We start from the raw sequence: 14,130 nt of genomic DNA on the forward strand, positions 1-14,130 counted from the left end.
TGTTAGAATGGTCCAGCATTTCTGTGTTCTCAAATAATTTGTTGTGTCCAAATTGGTTCATCAAGTGCTCTGCTATGACTGACTCTCTGGTTGAAATAGACTGCAGTGAATTTCATGTTCCCTGATTCCTGTTTTGGCAGTGCAGCATTTGGTGGTCCCTATGTAGACTTGTCCACATCTGCATGGTATACGGTAGACTCCTGCAGAGGTGAGAGGATCCCTCTTGTCCTTTGCTGAACATAGCATATGTTGGATTTTCTTAGTGGGTCTGTAGATGGTCTCCCACCCTGGATATTCCACAGATATATAAACCTCACTTGCCTAGTTTCCAACAGACCTCACAACCTCTGAGGATGCCTACCATAGATGTGGGTGAAATGGCAGGAAAGAATGCTTCTGGAGCATAGCCATACAACCCAGAAAACTCACAGCAACTCATACTCATGAGCTTTTTTGCCACTTCCTTCCCCTAAAATTTAGCTTACAGCTTGTATACGGAATGAAATATTTAAGAAAGTTTCTCCCTGCTAGGCAAGGTTATGGACACGTGTGCATTTTTGATGTTTTCCAAATTATCAAACTCCTTTTAAAAATATATATGAAGAATTGCTTGTGCATGGGAATAAATATGCATGCATTGCACTGGGCAGTTTTCAATGGCATAACACAATGTATCAAGTCCTTTTTCATAAAAACATGGGAGCACTTCTGAATATTCGTCACATCCTATGGACACGTTTTACTTCTTTTTCTTACTGTTATGTATCTTCAAATCAAATTAAGATAATTTTATCCTAGGGTCGTCTGGGCAAGCTTTATTCAGACTAGTTTTGCCATTGTCCTCTTCTGGACTAATGAAAGTGTGATTTGTTCAAAGATGCCCTTTAGGTTTCCATGGCTGGGATTCAGACCCTGGACTCCTGCAATTCTAGTTGAAGCTTCAAACTACTACACCATAATCTTTTATTATTACAGATTAAAGAAAGGCAAGCTACATTCCTCATTAAGCAGTGTCATCCCATATGCCAGATCTGACCCTACAATCAAGCAGGAGTTTGCAATATTGTTAGTTACATATGTTGTTATGTTTTTACTGCCAAGGATGAGGAGAAAATAAATTGTCTGACTTTGGGTACCATGCATCAAATTGTGTTCAGCTGTGCCTTCCTGGTGCCATTCCTAAAAGATGTAAATTGATTAGAAGCCAGCCATGGAGAAAGGGAATTTGGAGTCATTCAACCTTCAAATATTATTTTACTGCAACTACCAGATTCCTTGCCATTGTCAACAGGCAACTGTGCAATGTTTTCTCAGTGACCATTGAGTTACATTCGCTGACCACAGAGTAACGAATGTCATACTACAATGCAGCTTCTTATAGGTGTTCCGTGATGCAATATCACCAGCAGATACTTATATTACACTGAAGCATTATTGAATATTAGACATAATATTACCTACCAAATGCTTACCCCAACATACACACATATTCACAGCAAAATCTCAGTCAAATCTTTACGATTCCATAAAGAATCATTATTTCACAAAGACCTACCAGAAGAGCCCTTGAAGCAATGGTAAAAGGATCTCAAGATATGCAGAAAAGATGCTGCTACTAACATTTTCCCCCTTTTTATTGAGACAAACAGTATAATTTGATGCTTTAGAGACTAATGGGAAATTCAGCCTATGGATCCTTGTGATGTGGCTGATCGATCTTGGGCAATAGCAGCATATGCTGCTTTCTGCCTCAGTTTCTGAAATGCCATGGGAAGCATCCCCAATTAGTAACCAGAGCCATTTGCACATCCGCTAAATTGCTAACTGGCATGCATAAAACATCAAGGCTCATCATGTAGACAGAAGACCTACAGAAATAAGCAGAATTCAGCACAGGTTGGGAGGGGGGCAAGCTGGAGGGATTTAAAAAAAGACAAAACACATCTTTTTATTAAATACGCACACATACAAATGGACAAGAAGCCTTTTCTTTAAATACCAGAGCTGTGGTTGACATCTTTATCATTCTTGTTTCCTATATGCCCTGTGGAACTGGAGAGGCATTTGGCCTTTGTGGATCTGTGTCAGAACTTGTATGTCCTGAGGAGAAAAGGAGCTGTTTTGAGAAACTATAAAGCAGCAATGAACAGACAAATGCTTGGAATGGCTGAGTTAAATTTTATGGAACAGATGTTATATCCCAGAGTTCCATAGCTGCCTCCGGCTTTTCTCTGGTGTCAGCCCTTTGGTAAATGGGTTTTCATAATGAATTTAGCTGCTAATTTGCACATAAAAATCTATGTTAAAGTAATGTTAGGGGACTGTCTTTTAAACCTTCCAATACCACAAAGTTCAGGATGAATTGTTTTACCTGGCTCTCTCGTCTTTAAGAATGCTGCAAAAGCACTGAATGTGGGGTTTGGCAGGGGATTGGAAAACCTGCCTGTGCAGTGGTTTGAACATTCAACTGAGTCTGAAAACTAGAGTTCAAATCTCTGCTCAGTCATGGAAATCCACTGGGCAACCTAAGCCAAGTCACACTCTTGACCTCAAAGGAAGATAAAAGTAAACCACTTTTAAAACAAATCTTGTTAGGAAAACCTTTTGATAGGTTCACCTTAGGGTTACCACAAATCAGAAATAATGTGAAGATATACAAATGCCATCTGGAAATATTGATTTTTTTTTTCATCTAAGAAATGTAAAGAAGTCTCTGTTTTGGTGCATTTATGATACAAATGTAATTTACCCTTGGAGAGAATACTACAGCGTTGCATATGCCTCTGTACTCATTTCCCTTTTGTATAATTTAGCAGACTTTCATACACAGAGCAAGTTTACACTGAGTTGTGATTTGAAGGAAAACTTTTATAAAATAATGTAGAAGCATCTGATACTTGAAAGTACTGAGACTTCTTTATGCTTAAAGGTGGAAAGAAAGGGCAGGTTGCTTATCTGTAACTGTATTTCAATAGTTGATTGAGTGAACCTATTCCGATTAGGTTAGCCCAAATCAGAATAGGTTCATTCAACCAATTAACTGTGAGTCACACACCAATAAAGCCAAGTGATTTAATGGCTCTTCGGGATTTAGGCCAGAGTCTGGTAAGTCAAGATCTCCCGAATTGTAGTTTCATCACAGCTGGATTATAGTCCCTTTTCCAACACCACCTCTCTTGGGAGCTCAGTTGCATCTCTGTCTGTATCAACTCTCCGCTCTTAAAGGAAGATGCATGATCTTGCACATTGTTCCCAGAGAAGCAGGAGCCTCCAATTCAGTCTCTAATTCCTTTTACCAAGGCTTCTTAATCTGGTTCTCAGAGAAGAAGCATGAGGATGAGGACGTAGCAAGGCAATATGATTGATTGGGTTGTTGTAGGTTTTTTCGGGCTATATGGCCATGTTCTAGAGGCATGTGATTGTCTTGTACACCACTCTGGAGTCATTAAGAAAGTGAATGAGATAAAACAGAGCAGAAGAAACACTAGTATAAACAACCTATGCATCTGAAAAAGTTCTAGAAATCCAATTTGATTTCTCAGGATTTGAAAGGGGGGGAAAAAGAGATTATACTATATACCTTTCATATCCTTGGGACTGGTAGTTGTGATTTCATGTACCTACATCCAACAAAATATGTCCTCTTCGGGAATTTTCCAAGTTCTCATGGCAATTTTATGTCATGATTCCATTGAAAATTACTACAGATTCACCCTGGAGAAAATGGCAAATTCCTACATACTTCTCTAGGTCATCCAACCGTCTTGAGTCCCCTGCGGGCTGATAAAGGCGGTATACAAATACAGTAAATAAATAAATATAGGGTAACATCCATGGTAAGTCATTGATTTCAATATGGTTCAGTATTATCTACACTTTTCCATTTTCAAGCTAAATTCAGTAATATATCCCCTGTGGATACAGAGATTGTACTGTGTTTGGAAACCAAGAACCCACATTTTAATTCCCACTCATCTCAATTGGGCAGCAGCTGTGTGTCCTATTAATGGTAGTTGTTCACTCTTGATGCAGATATTTAGGCTGAGGATAGCCATTGCTGCCTTTCCATCTATTTCTTGAACATCCCTCCCTGAAAATATGACAGCCCAATCTAAAAAGAAAGTCTGGCTTCAGCTCTGCAGGCAAGATTCACCTGATGGATTTTGACAGACAAATCCACCTAATTGGGTTCTGCAAGTAGTAGAAGAAACCCAGTGTGATGTTGTCACTAAAATGTAATGTATTCAGTTTGGAGGGGGAGAAACATGGGCTATTTAGCACATGAGATCAACAAACTGTAACACAGCATAATCCCAGAGAAAACAAACCATGCTTCCTTTAAGAGGGAAATTATCTCACATTCCAATTTATTTCCATATAAATTTATTGTTACATATGCTGATAACAAACAGAAAAACAAACAAATGGAATGCATTGTTAAACATACAGAAAACGAGCAGATTGTCTGATCCTTGCTATTGAAAATCCATCTGAAGGGATGAAAGCACCATTTATTATCCAGTTTGAAACTGCATTTATTTATGAAAAACATTTTAGTTGTGTATTTGAGAGAGAAAAGGGGGTGTGCAGTCCCAGGGAGCGTGTGCTTTTCCAAACAACTCATTAGTAAATTTTCCTGCTGGTAAATGTCAAACAATATTCACAAATGCTTTCTGTCGCATTAAGGTTTTCATTAAACACGAAAGGTATATTACATGGAAGATTTATACCATCCTACTCAGTCCCAGTGTCCAATAAATTATAACAAGGTAGCTTAGCTCATATTTTTGCAGATCTCAATATAGGGATTTGGGAGAAAATAACCTTTAAAAAGAAAGCCACCGGATGAACATTAGGAATATTTAATATGCATCACATTGATTTTAGCATGTCTTTCTTATTTCATATTTATGCCCAATTTATCATGTTCAGCAACATTTATTCTTAACACAGGATTAAATTACATTAAAACACACGCATGTGCACAGACATTTATGAATACATCCTTGGTCTATTGTGGATTTGTAACATTTTGGAGATTTTAGAACTCGGATCATCACTAAATCCTATTTTAGCTCTCTTCTTCTCAATAGCTGTTTTTATTTTTATCCATGTCATGGATGTATATAGTAATTTCTTTCTGCTTGCCAAAACATGGATGTGCACACATTTGTCAAAGTGGCTTGGAGAATTTTCCTTTGATCAGCTATTCCCTTGCTTCTTTCCTTCTTCTCCCTCAGAAGTTATCTTCCCCTCAATTGGTCTCCAAACATCTTTTGCCTCCCCAAGAATGGAAGAAACGAGTATGTAGCTGACCAATGGCTCATTTACACAGGCTTAATAACCTGCATTGAGTGAAAACTGGGTTAAACTATTTAGCCATGCACCAAGGGAAGGTGAAGCATGCTCCAGAATTTGGCGATACACCCGAGCATCCTCACAGTTTGGACACAATGTGGACAATTCCACCAGGTCCAATGTGGACTAATCCGCTTCTCATAGAGGCCATTCACAACAATACCCTTTTCCCTGCCCTGATGAGAGGAGAGAAAGGGGGACAGATTAGGCCCATGTCCTCCTGGTCACAGTAGTGTCTCTGCTGATGTCCCCATGGGGTACCAGTGACTGCCAGAAACTCCTGGAGCTCCGTGGCTATTTACAGCCATGATGCCAACAGAGACGGGAATTCAATGGCCCAGCCAGGCCAAACTGGACCATCTAGCTTCTGCCCCATTGCCTCTTTGGATAGGAACAGAGCGTGTGACGGAGGCAAGTTCTGAGCATTTCTGCTCCAGACTGGTCTCACAATAACAACCAGTATAGCTGAGCTCAGAATTTAACAGCTGTCCTGACATTTTGCAAAAGTTATACAGATCTATGATTTACTCTTTTCAAACCTATTTCTTTCCATGACCAAATGGTTTAAGAAATGAATTCGGTGTTCTTCAGACATTTGTTGTAAACAATCAGCATAGACCAGCATAACATGAGGCTATTATTTAAGTGTGATTGCTTGGAGCTCTCTGGACTCAGCACAAAATCCCTGCTTTATTTTGCAAATAAACAAATCACAACCACAATGAGCACTATCAGCAGAAAATGACAGGACTGCACTGTGAAGAATGATCAAACCATGGCATTTAGCCCTGCTCAGGCTTTTAGTTAAGCAAAAGGGGGCACGTCAACCCCTCCCTCCACCTTCTAGGTTCCCAATTTTGTGAAGATAGTGGAAACCACTATTCAGATTTGTCACTCTCTATGCGTAAGGAAAGTGAAAAACTGGGGATGGAAGGTAATGGGATTAGTGTGCCTCCCTCTTTTTGTGCTGATTCAACAAGCTTATTAAACTCTTTATATTCTATAAAACTTTGTGAACCATGTGGGTCTCATACAGACTTGCCACTCAATTTGTTTCATTCCTCCTTCCTTTTTTTGAATCCCAGAATAAAACACTATTAGAAATACTGCAAATATCTACCCTGTAGCTAACAGCTAGAAACAAAAAAGCAATGTATGTGATGTTGCAGGCAAGTGTCTATTGTATCATAAGTCTGTTTTGAACACAAGAGCAGTGTTTACACATAAACTGCAAACCAGAATTTCTGGATTCTCCTAGCATACTGGTTGCATTCTGGTGGCATCTTGTTCAGTCCTCTTATGCCTCCTTTCTATGAACAAGAAGGATATCTCATATCTGAACCTCTTTGCCAACTGCATCCAAACAAGCCAGGATTCATATGCCATCATCAAAAGACTATGGTAATAATGATTCTGACTTGAAATCATTTATACGGTTACTTCATACTTCCTATGACAGTTTGAATGTGATATAATAATGGTACAAACCTGCATTAATTTATAGTTTTGTTGAATGCAAGTGCTGTCCATTAAAACAAAGGATGAAGTATGACATGCAGTAATAATTATTTAGATCTGTACTATATGATATCATGTACAACTGTGCCCCAAACTTGAAGTGTCGAACATGCAATTTGTAGTAGAACGGAGTGCAAAATTTTGCACGTTCTACATATTCAGTATATGTTTTGTCTACAGAGCACATTTCTGTTGCTCACTTCAATTTAATATCTCTCCATATCCTATTACTGAAATAATTAAATCAATATGACTAATAGACATTATGCTATGCTTGCAATAAACCTTGATATATTTTTTGTTTTGCAAAAACTTCAAGATCTTTTGCCTTGCCTCTAATTATCCAAATAAGAAGTTGGCTCTCCTCTAATACAACAGAGAACATATGTATATCTATTTGGAAACATTTTTAATAAAGTGGCCATTTGTGTATTGTCATACCAAACAGGTGAAACAATGGAAGCCTCGGTTGCAATTTACTCAGGTTGGAAACACTCTGCTTAGAGAGTACATGTGTAAAAGATGAGAAATCAAGAACTATATGAAACAGTGGAAATTTCTTTTTCTTTTTTTTCCTTTTTTTTTTTTTTTTGGTGATTGTAGGGAAAAGAAATACACTTCTCCCTCCATGTGTTTCTGACTCTTGCAAATTTGATTATTCACAGATTTGGGTGTTCTCTCTAGAAATCTGTACTCCCTCCAGTGTGACTCCATGGTCAATTACTTCTGGTCATTGTGGAAGACCTACAGATTCATGTGTGGTTCCATGCCCCAAACCCCAGCAAATGTGGAAAGCTAATTGCAATGTTGAAATGCTCCTTCAAATAAATCACTAGATACTTTACTTCATACCTTCACCCCAAAAATATGATCTTGATTTGCATTAATGAGAGGATCTTAAACTAAAAGCTAAGCTTATATACCAGTTAAAGCTTTGTTGCTGCAGATGTGTTGTGCCAATGTAATACTGAGCATTAAATATGCAACAATCAAAAATAGTTATTTTGCCTTCATTTCACTCCAGCTGTATGCATGCTTAATCAACAGTAAAACCCAATGCAGCGTCTGAAGTTCATTAGCAGAGGTGTGTACAGACCCACACGATTTGGTCTGAAGCTCAATTTGATATTCCTCTCAGACTAATTTGCAAGCAGTCTAATATGGATTCATCTTTAGATGCAACCCACAGGCACTAAAATCTACTGAAAATTAATGATGGGAATCTTTTCCCAAATCGACCATGGAAGTGGGCTTTAGTGCACGGGGAAAATAGTTTCCAGGGGAAAATAGATTCAGTTTAACCTGGAATTCAAACTTTCAATTATATTATAGAAGGTGTGATGGAGTCAGATACTTCCCCATTCTTTTCAATGACTTTTTCCTCATGCCTATTTTCTTCTTATAGTGCCATTTTCTCTTCCATCCATCGTGTCAGTATAAGTTGCCATTATGATTTGCTAGGAACAGTACATTTCCAATTACTCTTTTGCTTTGCATATTGAAAAGGGTAAGGGGATCTTCTTCCAGGGCTAATGATCAGTGCAATGTAAGGCTATGTTTTGTAACAATAATTCACCTTGTTATGTTACAGTATTATAGATAGGACATTGTCATTACTCATTGCAGTGACTGAAAAAGTAACTTGTATTACTTGTTATACTACGCAGTACTGTCCATTACTTTCTATTACTTGTAGAAGAATTAAAACACACTGGGACAGATAAGGAAATGAAATAAATTTGGAATATTCCCATTGAAAGTGACCTCTAAAGAAACCAGGAACTATTGCACATTATACTAATGAATTGACTTTGGTCTTACTCATTATATCACTTTGGAAATATTGCGTTATTGGCCTTCTCATAATAATGTGAGCAACCCAATTACTCATAAATAACTAATTATAAGCAACTGAATTACTCACAAATTGACAATAAACACAATATTGGGAATGGGACATGTAAGTGGCAGAGACGTAGCTGGAAAGAATTTGGATGTGACTCTGATTTTTTACCAAGTCTGCAATCGTCATTTTTAAAAAGAAAATGCTGCTAACAATTGAAACTGGATTTCCTCATCAAGGAATACAAATTTTGGGCGTAGCACTGATGAGTGTTGAATACTTTATTTTAGGGATAATATCCTTCTTTAGTTTTCAGATTGAAACTATTTTTGATGTAAAAATGTTTCAAGATATTAATGTCATAATACTTTGCTGCCATGAAATTCAGATTAGTTTTCCTGTTGTTGCTGCTTTTCCTTCTTGGCTGATCATTTAGACAGAATGTGTCCAATAAGATTAAGCTAAATAAAAGCATCACTGAGATCATGTGAGACCAATTAAAAAAAACTAAACAAACAACTTTGAGAGGAAAGCTATTTTTCAGCACAGGCCAAAATGTTGCACAAAACATTGCAGAATTTGGTTTCAACTCACTATATGCAGAAAATATTTGGCTGCATGTGGATGAAATCTGAACATTAAAAGACTGAAAGTGTCTATTTTTATTTAAACTAACTACAGCTTGTTGTTTCATCTGAACCAGAAACTGCAGTTTATTTTAACAATGGATTAGCTAAAGATGCCAGGATCATAAACCAGAAGTCAGTTTGGACTTGTTCAGAAAACTGCATCTTTTTACATTTACTTCAAATCCTTATAGTTACACTGGAACAGAAAAATGGGAGGGGGGTTGTGTGATTCAAAGATTGTGGTTTTGGCCATCTGTATCCCTTTCGTGTAAATTGAAAATTGAGACCAGGTATTGCATGCTGGAGCCCCCTTGTGCCAGCAGGACTGAAGACCGACAGGTCCCAGGTTCAAATTTGGGGAGAGCATGGATGAGCTCCCTCTGTCAGCTCCTGCTCCCCATGCGGAGACATGAGAGAAGCTTCCCACAAGGATGGTAAAACTTCAAAACATCTGGGCGTTCCCTGGACAACATCATTGCAGACAGCCAATTCTCTCACACCAGAAGCGACTTGCAGTTTCTCAAGTCGCTTCTGACACAGGGAAAAAATGCATGCTAAAATATGCAACCTCCCACATGCAGCTGCATTCCAATGTGAATCCAGTTATTTCCCTCTTAAAGGTGTGAATAAACTAAGTCTTGGTCGCATGGCAACAACAGTGCGCAAGAACCATGGTATTGGACTTTACAGAACTTTGTGGATTTATTTCCCACCCAGGATAGAACAAAGCTTAGAATGGTTGAAATCCATGCTACTGATTTAGAACAATAGAGCAGAGCCTATAGGAGATGTTCCTTCAGAGTGCAAGTCCCCATAGTCTTTAGCTGTAGCCAAAAAGTAAGTTGTCCAACTTCTCCAACAGAGGAGACATCATATGGTCTTGGTCATTTTTGGTGGAGACAGCTTTCTAAATTAATTAAAAATGTACGATACAGTGCAATATAGAGGCAACATTCAAAAAACCCACACTTGGGGTTGAAATGTGAAAGAGTCATGGAGTGATTGTTCCAATGTGTGTCCTGGGGATTTCAGGGGGAGAAATGATCTTGTATTACAGTTTCTGTTTGCATTTATTAAGGCACAGATCTTGAACTGGATACCATCAATTCCACTACAAAATTCAATAATGTTGTATTCTCTAGTGCACAAAATGATACAATTAAGTTACAATTAGGCCAGAGCTAAAACAATATACATTATGGTAATATTCTAAATTACTTTCTAGGTTTTTTTTCTTTTTAAAATCTAAATGCATACAAAAATATGAAACCATCAAAGAAAAATCAAGGTTATTATTTTTTTTAAAAAGAAACTTGTCCTTGATGGGAACTCAGAGAAGATCCAGGAGCAATAAAAATAAACACTGTTGCTATTGGTATACACTTGGCATATAAATTATCACCCTCAACTTTCCATGTTTAAACATCTGAAGAAATACTTTGGCATAGTTCCTTTTGCAGATGAACAGTTCAACAGATCATATATAAACACAGGCTGGCATCAGACTTCAGTGTGTTCATTAAGCTTGCAGAAATTCTAAAATGGAAGAAACAAAAACATTGTATCTGAAAATAATACATTCTGGAATAACAGTCACACAGTGATACCACTCATTGTCTTTTGAATTCTCTTTGAAAAGTGCCCATAAACATAAGACTAAAGCACTTTGATCCATGGCTTGAATGGAAATCTACAGAAGACAGACACATATGTGGACATGTGCACAATTTTTTTTCTACCATTTCTACCATTTCTACCATTTCTTTTGTGTCTTCCATTTCTTCAGAAGCATGAAAAGGGAAGCCCTCTTCCCACATGAAAATCTGCTCGACATGAAAGCCTGCTTACAAAAATGGATCAGGCCCCCCCACAAAAGCCGGGATATGAAATGGGACAAGGTTTACCCCAAATGCACATATCTAATATCCTGCTTTAATAAGAAGGTTGCTATCACGATAAAACATAGGAATGATCCACAAGCAGGTCAAGACTTTTTTTCTGCAAGCAGACATTTGGTGAAGGATAAAGGGTGCATTGCTAGGGAGGTTGTGGGCGGGATTTGGGGATGGGGGTTTGTGTGTTTAAAAATGTATTTTAATTATATTTATTGCACTTTAACTGAATTTTTAATCTAACACACAGTACTGTATAATTTTTTTTATTTTTGTAACTGCTTTGTTTTAAATTGATCAAAGTATGTGGTTGTAAGACACCTTGAGTCCCCTTCTTGGAGAAAGGCAGGGTACAAAATAAATAAATAACAACTACAGCCCAAATATATTAAGGGAATGCCCCACTTCCATCCATACATGCAAAGTGCCTACCAGCATCCATCAGGAGAGGCTTTCTTGTAAAGCAACATGGGAAAGGCTACTTGTGTCCACTTTTGAAAGCAAGTCATACATGGCACAGGTGACCAAAACACAGCAAACGGTTTTTGGCCTAAAGTAAATTTTGTGCAATTCGTTTTTTGGGTTTGTGAGACTGCAAAAGTGCAAAGGGAGGCTGCACATGGCCATGGACCCCAGAGGGAAGCTACCTTATCTATGCATTGACCTCATTAATAAGTTGAGGGGAAGCTTGGAAGCCAAAATTATGGATTTTCATATGACCCATGGATAAGCCAAGGGTCATTTTGTGGAGAGGGGAAAACCAATGCCCTTGGCCGCTGCGCCATTTCCCTACCCAGACATTCACAAAGGTCAAAAGTGGTGCCATGGCAAAGAGAATAGGAGGGGTTAAGTTCTCCTGGGATGGACTAAGCTCTTGCTTTTCACCACTTTCCTCTGAGAAGGGGATGGTTTCTTTTTTATCAGAGTTAAGACAAAGTACTCACTTTGGTCTATGGACAAGTCAACCCTGTTTTTCAGGTTGATTTTTTGACTAACATTTCTAAACTTTCTCATTAACAACTTTGCCACTTTGACCTTGTCTGATGTTGCCTGGCCACACAGTTTTCAATCTAAAAAATTGTTGGGTGACATGTTATTGCCAAGCTCCAATTTGCACATAGCAGTTTGGCTACAGAAGTCAAAATAAAAATTGGGGTTCACCTCACCTCACATCATGTGGTAGCCGTAAAGATTGGGATAAAAATGGGTAAAGTTTAGATCATAAGAGTTTAAAAAAATCTTAGAGAACATAAGTTTCAAATAGATATGTCCCTGCATTTCTTCCACTAGTCAATCCATGTAAACAAATACCATCAGTTTGGTTTACTTCGCTCAATCAGATTAAAGTGATTTTGGTGGAAAAGGAAGAAGATTTTTCTTATTTAATTACCAGAAAGTGCCTGTTCATGGTATGGCAAGGGAGAAGAGAAACAGAAAGCAACAACTCATTGCAAATTTAGCTTTAATCTGTCTTGGAGGGGACTCTGTCTTGGACCGTGGCCAAATGTGCAGTCATGCATAAAACAATGAAAAAGCAGAACTCCATACACTGCCTGAGCATTTGGTTTAATAACAGTTACAGCAAAGAGGCTTACAGGAGTTTACATTGTAAAGCAAGGTGGTGCCTTAAGACACTAAGAATGTGGGAACAGTGTTTATATAAGAAAATTGGTTCCAACTGAAATAGTACTTTCTTAAGAGATCCGTGGAAGCCCAGGGGTGGATTTATCATTAGACAGGTGTATGGCGTTATTAAGACAGGAGTAAGTATAGATTGCCTTTTCTAGATAGCTGTGTGTGGAAGGATGGGGCAATTTTTCTCCCATCCCCAGAGGCCACACCAAGAAACTGGAAGTAAAATCACCATTTTGGCCACTTTGAGGGCCATTCAGCTCTTGGACGATTGCACAAGTGAATGGGTGGCCTAAAACATCACAAAGGTGACGATATAGGAGTCTTTTGGCACACAACACCTATTGAAATGCCCACTTCTATACAACCAGTAAAGATATAGGAACCCTCTTCAGTTTTTAGTCTGACTGCCTGTAGCTCAAGAACAGGTTACTTCTATGAGCAGGAACTTCTAACAAAGTGATACCATGACATGGAATGCACCCTGTTGAAAATAATGATCTATGGAAGGAAGGACCTTAAAGGGGGCACACCAGTATTTTGAGGATGGCATGGGGCTGAACAGTTTAGGCAAAGGTATGACTTTAGAGCAGTTCAGGGATGCATGGTATAGATAGCCTTCCTACGTGTTTTCTAGATGTGCCGGGCTACCATTAATGAACAATGAATGGAGATAATGGGAATTACATAGCCCCAGACATCTGGAAAACACAGGGCTGCCAAGCTGATGTAGATTTGTAAGAATGTGAGCATTACTGCATTGACAGAATGGAAAGGGAAAAACATGACCCAACATGTATTATTTCAGGACATCCCAGGAATTTATCAGTTAAAAATATGATAGGTTTGGGGTTTGTTTGTTTTTGGTTAATATCATATAACTCATAGTTCACAATTCACCCATAAATTTCATTATGAAGGCTAATACTGCATACCCTTTCACAGTTGAAAACTGGATCCATGTAACCAAGCAATATCAGAGTGTAGTCAAGGTGACAGAGGTTATTTACATGAAAGAATACAAAAGCTAGCATTTGCTGAAGCCTACTAGGAAGGACAAGATCCTTTCTTCACCCACCCACCCCTTCCTCTCCTCACTGCCGAGTAATTTTTTTTTTGTAGTTTTTACTCCATTTAGAGCAGTGGTTCTCAACCTGTGGATCCCCAGATGTTTTGGCCTTCAACTCCCAGAAATCCTAACAGCTGGTAAACTGGCTGCGATTCCTGGGAGCTGTAGGCCAAAACACCTGGAGACACA

General features: G+C 38.4%; 1 protein-coding gene across 1 annotated transcript in view; it reads right to left on the reverse strand.

The window, feature by feature from the left end:
* Positions 1 to 9,143: 9,143 nt before the first annotated feature.
* The window catches only part of SLC26A7 (solute carrier family 26 member 7), a 97,895-nt gene continuing 92,908 nt past the window's right edge, over positions 9,144 to 14,130 (reverse strand). Inside the window, exon 18 of the mRNA XM_060775588.2 lies at positions 9,144 to 10,884. Within this exon, the coding sequence (XP_060631571.2) occupies positions 10,849 to 10,884 (36 nt within the window). The 3' untranslated portion in view covers positions 9,144 to 10,848. The remainder of the gene's footprint in view (positions 10,885 to 14,130) is intronic.

This window comes from Anolis sagrei, chromosome 4 (assembly GCF_037176765.1).
Source record: "Anolis sagrei isolate rAnoSag1 chromosome 4, rAnoSag1.mat, whole genome shotgun sequence".
NCBI classification, from domain to species: domain Eukaryota; kingdom Metazoa; phylum Chordata; class Lepidosauria; order Squamata; family Dactyloidae; genus Anolis; species Anolis sagrei.